General features: G+C 49.2%; 1 protein-coding gene across 2 annotated transcripts in view; it reads right to left on the bottom strand.

The window, feature by feature from the left end:
* Positions 1-449: 449 nt before the first annotated feature.
* NGF (nerve growth factor) overlaps positions 450-14,756 on the bottom strand; it is a 54,121-nt gene continuing 39,814 nt past the window's right edge. For both annotated transcript variants that reach the window (XM_053890879.1, XM_019457940.2), the window contains exons 2-3: positions 8,597-8,720; positions 450-1,348 (exon numbers count right to left, since the gene is read on the bottom strand). In XM_053890879.1, coding sequence (XP_053746854.1) covers positions 611-1,336 — 726 coding nt within the window. In that variant the 5' untranslated portion in view covers positions 1,337-1,348; positions 8,597-8,720 and the 3' untranslated portion in view covers positions 450-610. The remainder of the gene's footprint in view (positions 1,349-8,596; positions 8,721-14,756) is intronic.

Genomic DNA, 14,756 nt, shown 5'->3' with positions numbered 1-14,756 from the left:
GCATTTCTGCAAAAAGCAGCTCTCCCCCTAAGAACAAGCCTACCTCACAGGTCTTTGGTGCACGTCTCCTCCTATCTAGATGGTGAGGGCCTCCAGGACCCAGGCTGGGCCTGAGGCGGGGGATCTGCTTCTGATGAGGCTCCACAAACCTCCCCGCGCGAAGCAATCAAGGCTCCTGCATCGGGGCGGTGGGACAGGTAATCCAAGGATTAGGTAGCTTTGGCTCTGGAATTCAGAGCGAAGTTGCAATCCAGCAGACTTCCCTTTCTAATCATGTCCGGCTTAGGCTAATATCTGAACCCAGTCAGCCTTCCCTGAAGTTTTTGCAGAGCTGGCTGGGGTGGGGCGAGGGTTCCAGCCAGGGGTTGCTGTGGGCAATTCACCCTGCAACGGCCCAAGCCTCGTAGGTGGTCACAGTGGGGCAAAATGACTGGAGCTCCGGCACAAGGGATGCTTCCAAAAATTTAATAAATAATGATTTTTTAAAACTGTATAAACTATAAATTACCATGCAGTCCTTATAATTTAAAATAATTTACAGGTTGAGGTAGGGAGGGGCCCAGGAGGGTGTGGAGGGGGAGCTCGGGGAGGGTGGGGGCTGCCCTGCAGGTCAGGCTCTTCTCCCAGCCTTCCTGCTGAGCACACACACACAGGCCGTGTCGATCCGGATGAACCGCCAGGCGGCCTGCTTGCCGTCCATGGTCAGCGCCTTGACGAAGGTGTGCGTTGTGGTACAGTATGAGTTCCAGTGCTTGGAGTCGATGCCCCTGCATCCGCTGTCCACGGGAGTGGGGTCCCGGCACTTGGTCTCAAAAAAGTACTGTTTGAACACACTGTTGTTAATGTTCACCTCTCCCAGCACCATCACCTCCTTGCCCTTGATGTCCGTGGCGGTGGTCTTGTCCCCCACCCACACGCTGACGCTGTCACACACCGAGAACTCCCCCCGGTGGAAGACAGGGTGCGACGACGACCGCTTGCTCCTGTGAGTCCTGTTGAAGGAGGCAGCACCACCCGCCTCCAAGTCCAGACCCTGAGTATCTGCAGCCACAGGTGGGGGGTGCGTGCTGAACAGCACGCGGGGTGAACGCAGTCGCCGCTTTTTAAAAAGTTTGGGGTCCACAGTGATGTTGCGGGTCTGCCCTGCCACCCTCGCGGCTATTGCCCCGGCCGGGGTGCTGCGGGCTCTGCGGAGGGCTGTGTCGAGGGAATGCTGAAGCTTAGTCCAGTGGGCTTGGGGGATGGCGTGTCCTGCTGGGACATTGCTCTCTGGGTGTGGTTCTGCCTGTATGCCGATCAAAAGAGCTATGATCAGAGTGTAGGACAACATGGACATTACGCTATGCACCTGGAATGAAACAGAAACGAGGATTATTCCACGGTGCCCTAAGTTTTGAACAAAGGCAGTTTCTGGGTCTTGACCTCCCTAGAGGATCATGAGGTTTCACCTGGGAGTCTAAGGGCAAGGTGACCTGGGATTTACCATTCAAACCGGGATACCCTTGAGAGTGACAGGGGCTGCGAGCTACAGTTATCTGAGCAGGCATGGACAGGCCGGCTCAGATGACCTGGGGGTATGGTCATGCCATCTAGGGGTGGGCTTTTTCGGGAAGGGACAGAGCCCTCGAACTTGCCAGCAGCTCTTACCAAGTCCTTTGAGTTGTCTGCCTGCCAGCCTGGGGCAGCTGTGGGCGGGCAGTATGTGTCTGACACCTGTTCCCAGCACTGTGTCCTGCCCGAAGGCTTGGCTCCCCTGGGAAGGTGTGGGAAGGGCTGCCGGGGACGTATCTTGAAGCCTTGGCACCGTATACACTTTCTTCAGACAGCAGTACCGGGTCAGATCTGAGATCTGGTGACTCGGAACCCTTGCTACAAATCCATGAGGCATCACATTTGGCAAAAAGGTATAGAGCTCTGGGACCGTCATCGCCAGCCTATTCAGCTGCCAGCCAGCACACACAGATACTGATACTGATAATAGTTCCTGGTCGTGGGACATTCTTAAACTTTTCAAATGCATTCATTTCGAATTTCTCATTAATCTGTGAGTTAGGTTAGGATTCATCATCTTTCTGTCATGTACAAAGAGAGTGATCCACACAAAATTAATGAACAGGCCTAAAGTCATCGGCACTAACTAGACTAATAGACGCCAAAGCTGACCTTACTAAGCCAATCTACCCTTCCTCTCTCCCTGTCCCCGCCTCCCTCCATTCCTTCTTTCCTTTCCCTTCCTTTCCCTTCCTTTCCTTTCCTTTCCTTTCCTTTCCTTTCCTTTCCTTTCCTCCTTCCTTTCCTTCCTCCCTTCCCTTCCCTTCCCTTCCCTTCCCTTCCCTTCCCTTCCCTTCCTTTCCTTTCCTTTCCTTTCTTCCCTCCCTTCCCTTTCCTTTCCTTTCCTTTCCTCCTTCCTTTCCTTCCTCCCTTCCCTTCCCTTCCCTTCCTTTCCTTTCCTTTCCTTTCCTTTCCTTTCCTTTCCTTTCCTTTCCTTTCTTCCTTCCCTTCCCTTCCCTTTCCTTTCCTTTCCTTTCCTTTCCTTTCCTTTCCTTTCCTTTTTCTTTCCTCCCTTCCCTTCCCTTTATTTCCCTTTCCTTTCCTTTCCTTTCCTTTCCTTTCCTTTTTCTTTCCTCCCTTCCCTTCCCTTCCCTTCCCTTTCTTTCCTCCCTTCCCTTTCACTTCCTTCCTTCTCACTTTCTCTTTCATTCTTAAACATGCCTTTTCTTTTTATTATTTACTTTTATGTGAGTATAGACCAAATGGCAGAAATCCATCTGTCCCCAAGAGGCAGTACTAGCCTCCCCTAGAGCCTGGGCCAGATAGGGCTCCACACTGCAGTCGAGTGACCACCCCCAGGCAGCTAACTGTGGAGTTACCTCTGCTCTTGAACTCACTTCTGGTGGGGTCCTAGTCACACCTGCAGATGTATATCAAGTGTCACCCCCTCTCTTGGTAGGGTTAGAGGCATCCCCTGGAGAGGGTGCTCAAACTTCCTATTCCATCCCTTTCCCCCACTCCTCCCCACTCCCACAGGTCATTCTGTGACCTGCCCTCTTTTCCAGCCTGCCTGCCACAGACACCACCTTCTCCTTGAGGCTCCTCAGATCACCCTAGGAAAAGTGATCTCTTTCCACGCTCAACTGCTGAAGTGCGTGTGCACACGGGTGTGTTCTCTCCTACTAAATCAGTGCAATGACAGGAACTCTGCATCGGATCTGGGGTTAGAAAGCCTTGTGTGGATTCCAAACTGGTTAGCAAAGGGGAAGTCATTTAATCTTTCCGAGCCTTAGTTTCCTCGGAAAAAAAAGCTAAAAAAGCTAAAAAAGCAGGCAAAAACTACGATTTCACAGGGTTGTCATGAGGACTGATAGGTGCCCACACACCTCCTTAGTCCAGGGTCCTGCCAATGTCCTGTGGTCAAGGACTTTGTCTTCTTCAGTCACATTGCTGCTCGTTCACTCTCCAAGCCTACTCCATTCACGTCTTTTCATAGCACTGACTACCCCGATTGGGCTGTTTTTCAAGCCCAGTGATTTGAGCCCGTCTCCCCACTGGCTGCAAGGACCTGGAGCGCAGAGTCGCGTCTCCTCCACATGCACTAGTCACTCCATCCCTCGGTGTGCACCTCTCTGATCTTCCATGATGGCTTGTGCGTAGCCCTCTCACCTCTCCTCGCGCTGTGGGCAATCATGAACATGTCTGTCTCATAAGAGCACTTCAGACGGTGTGCCATTTGAAGTTAAGTATCTCGGGGACCATGCGTAGTTCTGGCACACAACAAATAAAAGGAAAATGAATGGAAGAGTGAATGGGGATGGCCCGAGAGGCTCACTGCCTGCCTTCTCTTTGCTGCGGTGCATGCCTCCTTTTGGATTTTGTGGCTATGGCTATGTGCTGCGTTCCTAATCTGTTTTCAAAGGGATGCATTCTTCTCCTCAACTGTGCTTTATTTCAGCTGGCAACAGGCAGCTCTTTGGTGAGATACCAAGAAAACCACCAAATTCTTTTCTCTTGGGTTACTTAGGAAAACATCGGTGTTTCCTCCAGGCCTCCAGCCGGCCACGCAGAGCCGGGCTTCTGACCGCCGCTGGTTCTGCCGGCTAATGGTGTGATAGTCCAGCCAACGGCCACAATCATTTGTTGGTAGCTAAGTCAAACCCCTTCGTGGGCTCCTTTCCTTTCTTCTCAACACACGGTGGCTCTCCTCAGACAAGAAGGAGAAGAAAGGAAACCGAAATTCATCCCTTTATAACCAAATTAGTAACACTTAGAATTTGGTTGGGGAAATGGGAAAAAATAACCACTAAGAGTTAGGGTTTTGACGGTAATAAGGGACCTACTGCTCCCTCTCTCCCATGACCACAAGTCCCCACCCACTCCTACAGTCTCCCCTTTGGTAAGCTCATCCTCTTGTAAGAGTCCCGTCTTCTGTGGGGCTGACGCCCATACCGGGACCTCTAGCCCAACTGCTCGTTTGAAAGCCAGTTCTGAACCTCCAGCTTCCTTGTGAGCAAATTTCCACGGATACTGACATTTAAAAAAAAATTTTTTTTTAACATTTGTTTTTTGAGCGACAGAGAGAGACATAGCATGAGCGGGAGAGGGGCAGAGAAAGAGAGTCACAGACTCCAAAGCAGGCTCTAGGCCCCGAGCTGTCAGCACAGAGCCCGACGCGGGGCTCGAACTCACAAACCGCGAGATAATGACCTGAGCTGAAGTAGGACATTCAACCAACTGAGCCACCCAGGCGCCCCGGATACTGACATTTTAAATGCAAGGCATCCCAAGCAAAAACCTTCATACCCATACTCCTCATTAGGACAATCATTCCCTGCCCCTGGCTTTACTCAACAACAGCAGCTCCATTTTGGACCACTTGATGGTTTATGATGGAGTTCCACAGCTGCTATCTCTTGTGAACATCTCCCCCCATACTGCTAAATGTGTTTCCCCAACCTCTTCCTATTTCCATCACTGGAACCACCATCCCTTTGTTCACCAGCTCCAAAACTCCACTCTTCGTTGGCCTCAGCTCCTTCCTCCTGGCCTCCCCTCCAGCCCTTTGTCTTCTGCTTCCGTAGCATCTCTTGAAATTCTGTTTTATTCTCACCTCTCTGTTCCTAGTTCAGGTCACAGAACAGTCTCCCAACTGATGTCCTGGACCCCACCTCTCTTCTTCCAGTTCCTCCTGTCCCTGGCCACCCGATTCAACCTCTTGAAGCACCACTCTGATCCCATCACCCTGCTCAGAGGGTCCAGGGGTGAGCAATTGTCTAGGGAGCCAGGAACCCATCAGACCCTGTCCTCCTTCTACTCCCCTCCCATATATTTTTTTAATGTTTATTTATCTTTGAGAGAGAGAGAATGAGAGAGAGCAGGGGAGGGGCAGAGAGAGAGGGAGACACAGAATCAGAAAGCAGGCTCCAGGCTCCGAGCTGTCAGCAGAGAGCCTGATGCGGACCTCAAACTCACAAGCCGTGAGATTTGACTGAGCCACCCAGGTGCCCCTCCCCTCCCATATTTTGCATTCCAGGCAAACAGAACTCCTGTCGCAGTGCCTGCCCTGCGCTTTCCCACCATTGCCCTTGGTTCAGACTCTTCTCTGCCAGGCATACTCCCTCACGCCCTCCCTGTGCCTTTCCTGTTCCCCACCTTTGCTGGTTGGAGTCCTGCCTGTCACCTTTTAACACCCGACTTAAATACCACCTCCCCTGGGGACCTTTTTCTATTTCTAAAGAGATAAACTCTCTCCCTTCTCCACCTCTGTAGAGTATTTCTTTCACGCTGTCTTAGGGCCATTGCATTCTCGTATCCTCCCACCTACAGGCAAACTCCCCGGAGGCCGACAGGCCTCCTGTTCACCTTTGGTGCGTCCAGGTGGCCTCTAAGAATCAGCGAGAGTGTGGACAAGTCTCCTTGCTTCTGTGTTCTTTCATTTCTCCACGTGACTGCTGATGCTTAAGGCATCTTCCAACTCTGACATTCTTCGAGTTTAAGCAACCATAAAGGTTGCTGCGCTGCCTAGCACTCTGCAGGCTCAACTGAATTGACTTCACAAAGTTCATAAAGTCAAATTTTACTTCTCAATTCGCTGTCAGGATAACCCGTGGTAGCTGATGGCATTTAATCACCATAAAGATTTGCACCAGGGACAGATTGTTTCATTAAGATTTGAAAACGTTGCAAATATGTTCTCACATTTGGGCTCTAGATTAAAAGTTGGTTTTTTTTTTTTTTTTAATTGGATCACTCATCATAGCATGCCCCTATACCATAATCTTTTAAAAATTTTTATTCATTTTTTAAAAATATTTAAAATACACTTCCTAGCTTTTCTTTTTTCCGAATGAGAATATTGCCATGCCTGACATTATCTCATAATGCAGTGACAATATCAAATATCTGTATTTTTATTTATTTATTTTTATTATGCTTTTTAATTTTTTTTTTAACGTTTAATTATTTTTGAGACAGAGAGAGACAGAGCATGAACAGGGGAGGGGCAGAGAGAGAGGGAGACACAGAATCCGAAACGGGCTCCAGGCTCTGAGCTGTCAGCACAGAGCCCGACGCGGGGCTCGAACTCACAGACCGCGAGATCATGACCTGAGCCGAAGTTGGACGTTTAACCGACTGAGCCACCCAGGCGCCCCATGCTTTTTAATTTTAATTCCAGCAAGCACACAGTGCTGTATTAATTCCAGGTGTACAATACAGGGATTCAACAATTCTATACATCGTGACCAGTGTGTTCTTCAATCCCCATCACCTCTTTCTTTTTAAATTAAACAAGTCTTGGGGTGCCTGGGTGGTTCTGTTGGTTAAGCACCTGACTCTTGGTTTTGGCTCAGGTCATGATCTCACGGTTCTTAAGTTTGAGCCCCACGTCAGGCTCTGCGCTGACAGTGTAACACCTGCTTGGGATTTTCTCTCTCTTTGGCCCTTCCCTGTACACGCGCGCTCTCTCTCTCTCTCTCAAAATAAATAAATAAACTTAAAAAATAAGTTAAAGAAGTTTTTCTTTTTAAAAGCCATCAATGGATAGAGAAAAAAAGAAGAAATGAGTGCTATGTCTATTCCAGTGGTGCCAGTGGGTCAAGGGTCATTTTCGCTGTCCACTTGGCCTTGCTCTAAATGTAAACATGCAGCTGACTTCAGCTGTGAAGACTGGGACGCCCCCAGTTGTCAGGGCCTGTGTGGAGTGCGAGAGGCGTCCTGCGGCTCCTCAGCTCCCCGGGGAGGTACCCCTGAGGCCGCAGCAGAGAAAAGCCTTGACAGGATAGAGCCCAGTGAGCGCCTCTGTGGGCATCTCCCGGGGGGAGGCTTGGACTGGAAGGGGCATTCCAAGATGATCAAGTCCAGAGGTTCAGGGCATCGAAGCACCTGGCGGGTCTGCCAAACAGCAGACTGCTGGGCCCCACTCCCAGAGTTTCTGACTCAGCAGGTCTAGCGTGGGGCCCGAGAATCTACGTTTCTGACAAGCTCCCAGGTGATAGTGTTGCAGCAGCTCCGGGGGCTGCATTTTGAGAACCACGGGTCCGGTCCGATCCTTGAACTTGACGGAGGAGAGACATGGGTGTCAGAAGGCTGGGGGGGGGGGTGGTGGGGAGGGGCGGGTCTGAGTGGCTTGGGACTCTGCAGCTGAGTGGCAGGCTCTGCCTGTGGGCACTTGGCGCTGCTCAGCCCCAGCACCTTCCAGAGGAGAGAGCCCTGAGGGGCACGCAGGCCGTAACTGATGGCAGCGCCTTCCCAATCACCGACATCAAAATGAAAATTCCGTTCAACAGACGGTAAGTTTTGCCTTCCTCGCGCCACAAACCTGGACACCGGGGAACCCCTGGATAGGCAATTATTTTTACATTTGGCTTATCAGGTTTCCGGGCATCAGGCAGATTTGGTCCAAGAGCACTTAAAGTGCCCATGATAGAAATATGCCTCCAGAAAGCACTCGCAGGTACCTATGGATTTCCTGGGACCAGAACCTGCTGGTCTGAATTCTTAGACACACATCCTTAAATGAAGGAGGTGAGATCATAATGATCATCATTAGCATTTATGGGGCACAAGTATCTCCTTAACCATCACAACAAGCCCGGGAGGAGGCCTTATTCTTCCTGTCGTACAGAGGAGACACAGACGCAGGAGAAGGAACGCGATGTGGCCGCACACCCAGTAGGAGCGGAACTCAGAGCTGGCCTCTGTTCCCAGACCTGGAGCTCCATGGCCAAGAGCATGACCGTGATCAAGGACATTTCGTCTCACAGGGTTGCCAGTGCAGACAGACTAGGAGCTGTGTGGAGGGTCTGACTGATGTTCTCTGTCTGTCTATTCGAGGCCCTGTGTTCTGCTATTTCAGGGGTGGGCAGCTCAGACTCTCAACATGTTCCTGGAAGCCGTGGGGCCAGACTGAGAGCCCGGGGGAATTTCTCTTCCAGTCGGACTAGGAGGGCCACATGTGTTGGATCACTAGGACCCACCCCAGGCCTCTGCTAGTTAGCAGTTAGATGTGACTTCCCTTCTTCAGCCTGGGGCTCATTTCCAGCTGTCCTGGATGCTCCAGAGCCAGAAGCCTTGGCGAGGCAGAAGCCCCTCAGGCGCTTACCTCAGTGTGGCCAGGACAGAAAGCTGCTCCCTTGAAAAAGCCGTTATTGGGCCCGGACGCTGAGCTGAGCTTGGGTCCAGCATGCCATCCAGCCCCCTGGACTGCACGACCACGGGCGAGGACTCTGCGGGAGGAGAGAGCTGGCATTAGATGGGCACTTCACCGTATTCTGCAGCGGGTGGATAGCTGTACCCTAGGCAGGAGGGGAGGGATGTGCCAGCGGGACAAACCTGATTCCCTGAGTTCTGGGACTTTACCAGCATCAGAGCCCAGGCAGGAGAGAGTGTCTGGCTCCCGAAATTGCCACGGGCTGACCTTGCACGGACCTGTGGTGGCACCTGTCTCCGACTCTTGTGCCAAAGCCCTTGGTTTCTGCCTGGATGTAGTCCACAGGTCCCAGTGAGATGCTTGCAGTCCCACACCAGAGTCCTGCTCCAGGAGACCCCTGACCCAGCATCAAAATGGAAATTATTCTGTATATCACACACACATGCAAGTGTAGCAGACCCAACTTTGGACAAGCTTAACTTAAGATAAATTATACAGAAGGAGCACCTGGGTGGCTCCGTTGGTTAAGTGACCAACTTCAGCTCAGGTCATGATCTCATGGTTTGAGCCCCACGTTGGACTCTGTGCTGACAGGTCAGAGCCTGGAGCCTGCTTCCGATTCTGTGTCTCCCTCTCTCTCTGACCCTCCTCCACTTTCTCTCTCTCTCTCTCTCTGTCTCTATTTATCTCAAAAATAAATAAACATTAATTGCATGGGTCCACTTAAAAAAACAGATAAATTATACAGAAGAAAACATCCTGACAGTTGAGAACAAGTTGGTCCTTTGATAAAGATTCAGAGAAGTTATGGTGGCAAATATGACAATCTTGATAACAGATAACTCTTATCGAATTAGGTTGTGGCTCTCAGAGAACCAAGCCAAAAGTCAAAATTTATCAATCGGAAGATATACAGATGATACGGCATGAAAAAAAATGCTCTTCAGGTTTAGGTTGTGGTTCCTAGGAACAGTGGAAGGGTTCTATTCTCCTCTCCCTTCTATAAACTTCATACATGTAGGTGCTTCCTTCATTCATTCAACAGTATTTCCTGAGCACGTGCTCCATGCCAAGTACTGATCTAGGTGCTGGGGACCCAGCACTGAATAAGACACACAGGTCGCTGCTCCTATGGAGCTCACAGTCTTATGTAAACAAACAAGGTACCTTCTGATTCTTTTCACGTCACGGAAGAAATAAACAAGGCAAGATCACAGAGGGTGACTGACCGCAAGGTGGAATGAGGTCATCCTGTAGACAGGCTGCTCAGTGAAGAGTGCTTGGAGGAAATGGTGTTCAGGTTGAGATCGGAAGGATGAAAAGGAATGAGGGAGAGAACTTGCAAGTCAGAAGGAATGGCAAGTGCAAAGGCTGTGAGGTAGAAGAGGTCAAAGTTGCTGAACATGTAGGGAAATTAAATGGAGAGGCAGAAAGAACCAGGTCTGCAAGGACATAGCTGGAGCTATGGCTTTATCCTAGGGGTAACGGGGAGGGGCAGTGGAGGGCTTTAAGCAAGAGAGTGGCATCACATTTTTAATAAATGAATGAATGAACTATTATGTCCATTGTAGAACTTGTAGGGTTGAGGTACCCCCCCCCACTAAAAAAAAAAATATTCAAGAATGACATCTGTAGCTTTCCTGTCTATATTCTCTCCAATTCCCCAACCCCTTTGCCCCATCATGTTTTTTTCCAGTGTGGACCCCACCACTCATCCTCCTTCAACCCCCTCTCATCTTGTACTATAGAAGCAAATGTCAAGGAAGCCATCGAGTCGCTACTCACATAGAGGAGGTGGCATGGGACAGGGGGTTAGAGAGAGCATCTGGAGTGGTTTACCCGCTACTAGATGTCATGAAATTAAGGACCGAGGTGCTTTCATTCCTCTTCCTCACCCACTCAGCTCAAAATATCCTTCTTGCCACAGAAGCACCAGAAAAACCTTCCAATACTCAGTTGGGGTTCAGGTCTAGAGATGGAAATTTACCCAAACGCCCTTTTAAAGGGTTAGATTCCGTGGCAAAGTACACAGTCACGCTCTCTCAGGGTCGGGTTTAGCCCTGGAGGAGCATGACGTGTTCCCAGGGTTAAGAGGTGGGCATTGTGGGGCCTTCCATCGCTCCCAGGAAAGAGGGTCTGGATCCAGTCCACAAATTGTTCAGCTGGCCGTTTGGCCAACACTGACTGACCACTAGTGGATCCCACAGAGCTGCATCTGGGTCCAGTTCCCTCTGAAACCCGGGTAAATCACTTAGTATCCTTAAGCATCTCTGGGCTTCCTTGTCCCGACGGCGAACTGCTGTGATAGCTAAGGTCTCCAGCTCTGATCATCTGTAGTTCTCCGAGGTCAGTTAACATTTTCGGGCCCGTATCCCTCCTGGATTCTTAAGCAATGCTTTCCCCCACCCCAACACTAGAACTCATTTTTTTTTTCTTTTAATTAAATAAAACTCGCAGGCCCTGTGCCAGCCACTCTGTTAGGTGCTAAGGACACAAAGAAGAATATGACTTAACTTCTAAGAGCAAATAATCTAGAGGTGCGGAAAAGCAAGCATATGAACACGCATTTAAAGCACAGTGTGACAGGTATGATGTGTATGTGACATGATATGGAAACCTTGTGGAAGGAGGAACTTCAGCTTAGGTCACGATCTCACGGTCCATGAATTCGAGCCCCACGTTGGGCTCTGTGCTGACAGCTCAGAGCCTGGAGCCTGCTTTGGATTCTGTGTGTGTGTGTTTCTCTCTGCCCCTCCCCTGCTCATGCTCTCTCTCAAAAATAAATAAAAATTTAAAAAAAAAATTAGCTGGAGGTTCAACACAGCTCAGGACGGGGTTTCAGGTTGGGTTTAAGAAGCGGTGATGGGCCATATATATCGGTAGGTGCCTGTGAGCTTGGGGAGCCCACCACAGTGGCTTGCCCACTGACTGTAACTTCCTGTGTGAATGAAAAGGCCTCCACTTTCCACCCAGGGAAGAGTGACTTTCGCTAGAAATATTCTGGATATTCTACTATAAGCCAGGATGGCCTCCAGTTTAGATCTCCATAAAAAATCCCCTAAATTCTAGGCAGAGCTACCTTCTTGGGGATTTTCCCTAGACCTATCACAAAAATTTCCCTGGCCCTGTGGATGCAACCTGGGCCAAGCCACCCTGGTGCACCAGGGTCACCTGCCAATCTTGTCTAGATGCCTGAGTGCTATATTTGAGACCCCGTCTCACATCTCCTATGCTTTTGACCTTCTCTCGATCAGCATAGGTATAAGTAGTTTGCTTTTGGAGAGAACAATTCACTGTCAAGAATACTGAAACACTAAATTATTTTTTTTTTTAATTTTTAATGTTTATTTTTGAGAGAAAGGCAGAGAGTGAGAGGGGGAGGGGCAGAGAGAGAGGGAGACACAGAATGAAGCAGGCTCCAGGCTCCGAGCTATCAGCACAGAGCCCGATGCAGGGATCGAACCCACATACCTCAAGATCATGACCTGAGTCATGATGCTTAACCGACTGAGCCACCCAGGCACCCCTAAATGATTTTCACAGAAACTGCTATCATTGTTTTTAGTCTTATGCTAGTGAAGGTTGGGGCTCTAAAATTAAATCTGATTTAAATATCCCCGATTTCTGATGCAAAGATATTAGGGGCAACCAACCCCAGTGCATATCTATTTTAAAATGCTGTCTGTTCTCATGAGGTAATCACTAAATCAGATGGCTCTCACCCTTTTACAAATGCATGAAAATAAAGCCAAGCTCATTGCAGACCCGTGTTCTATTCCTTCTTACAGGGCATGATGGAATGCTCTTGAAGTATAGGGTACTTCTTCTAGACCAGGACAACCCTGGTCTGTCCAGGGCCCCCTGTTTAAAGCAGTGATTCTCAAAGTGGGAGCCATGGTAGTATCAGCAATGTCTTGGAACTTCTTAGACATGCAAATGCTTCTGCCCCATCATAGACCTAGCAATGCTGAGTGAGACCCAGCCATCCGTGTTTTAACCCCTCAGGTGGTCTGTGCACACCTAAGCTTGAGAATCACTGCTTTAGAAGGTCCACTGTGGCCCTCCTCCGTCTGCAATCTCCCCATGGGGTGAGGGAGCCAGGGCCAAGAGAGAGCCAACCCAGAGGAAGTCTACTGCACTGGGCGACCTCCTTGATGGAACTTTCCATATTATAGTCCACGTTATGTCTAGACCATGACCATGACCATGGGGTCCAGAACCCCAGAACAACCAGCCTCGAGTCAGCTAGAATTAGAGGTTCTCCTGAGGACCTCCTGAGGTTTAGCCTATTTGTATGGCTCTCTCTGTTGATGCTTGTGTCAGTGACCCCTTCACTTTCTTAAGGTCTCAGTGATATTTTGGTCAATTTTAGCCAAGAAGCTTAGAGGAATGCAAACTGTTGAAAACCCAATTAATATACAATTGGAGGAACCCATGCCTCTGCTGGAGAGTTACTGGGGAGTGAGAGGCATAACTATAGCAATTGCAACCTGCTAAATGTCAATCAGGATCCTGCGAAGTTCTCCATGCTCGAACTTTGTGGAAGATGTCATCTACCTCCTAGCTCCCCCATTCTGCTGCCCTCCCCCCCCCCAATCCTCTACAGCAGTGACCTTCCACCCAGGCTGAACACTAGAACCACCTGAGGAGGTTTACAAAGTCCTGACACCTGTCCCACATCCAGAAATTCCAACTTAACTGTTTTTTTAATGTTTATTTATTTTTTGAGAGAGAGAGAGAGAGAGAGACAGCAAGCAGGGAGGAGCACAGAGAGATGAGGACAGAGTGGGCTCCACGCTGACAGCAGCAAGCCCGATGCGGGTCTCAAACTCGTGAACCGTGAGATTATGACCTGAGCCAAAGTCAGATGCTTAACCGACTGAGCCACCCAGGCACCCCCCAACTCAACCGTTTTGGAGTGCTGCCTGGGGATCAGTATTTTGTGAAGCTCTCAAGGTGATCCCAAGGAAAAGGGCTGAGAACAACAGTCATACAGGATGAACAGGAAGCTTGACATTGGCTTTGATGAGTTAGCAATTAAGAGAAATTATGAGGAAATTAATATAGCTCAGAAAACGTAAAGTGCAGGTATGGTCACTTTGAGGCAACAAGAATACAGTGTCCAGACTCTCTGGGGGATGTGAACCCCTTCTCACCACCCTCTGCCCTGCCAAGTATCTAGATATAATTGACATATGTGAATTGGAAGGTCTCCTCTTTACTCCTTGCAAGCCACTTAACATGTTGTTTGATGGTTGGAGTTACGGTTAGCTTCTTATTAAGCCCAAGGATTACTTGCTGGCACTTTTAATACCAAAGATTTGGGGATGCTCGACCACAAAGAACTCTTGGACGGTTCCTTGCACGTGCTCGGAAGCGACGGCTGGTCCCAAGAGCAGTTTCTGCCACATCAAAGATGCCAGAGCCCCTGGCATGAGCTACAGTCTCCTTTCCCCTAGCTTCCACCTGCCAGAGGCCTGTGTTGGGGAAACTCATGGGGGATGTTGGGCATTAAGAACATGTAGTTGCGGGCATGATAATAATCACTGTTGGTGCTCTCTCTGTGATTGTCATCATTATGACTGTTCTCCCTTGATTCTCTCCTTTTCTCTGGTGGTTCTTGCTCTAAGCCTGCACACAAAAAGGAAATTTGGAGTCTTTCGCGTTGTAAGTCTGTTTTCCTAATTTTTAGCCTAATCAGAAATTTTCTCGTATGGAATACAACCATGAGGTTTGCTGACTAAGAGTTCTTGTTTGGGTGGCGGTGGGGAGGGGATTCAATTTGACCATTTAGAGATGATTTGATGTGTTTTAACTATTTAGTGGTTTTGGCAAGTCCAATAGGAAAATCGTACATCTGGCACCAAGGACTTAGGAAGACGTTAAAGTTCAGCAAAACTGCTAATCTTTTTGACTGGAAGTATTCAATGCTAACAATTCTAAAGAGTCCTGCCACATTTTTCTAAAAGAGAAATGGGCCTCTGGCTCTTTGGGAGATTCTGAGGTAAATTACAAAACCCTAGCATTTCTCCAGAGAGACAGGCAGCTTAAGGAAGAAACCACCAAGGTTGGCTGACCTTGAACTTCAGAACCAAAGAGCATTTTCTATGCA

The sequence above is a fragment of the Panthera pardus genome, unplaced genomic scaffold, assembly GCF_024362965.1.
Source record: "Panthera pardus isolate Hobbes unplaced genomic scaffold, ASM2436296v1 HiC_scaffold_11, whole genome shotgun sequence".
In the NCBI taxonomy this organism is placed as follows: Eukaryota; Metazoa; Chordata; class Mammalia; order Carnivora; family Felidae; genus Panthera; species Panthera pardus.
Note: the sequence above shows the minus strand (reverse complement) of the source record. Positions and strands in the feature narration are given on the sequence as shown.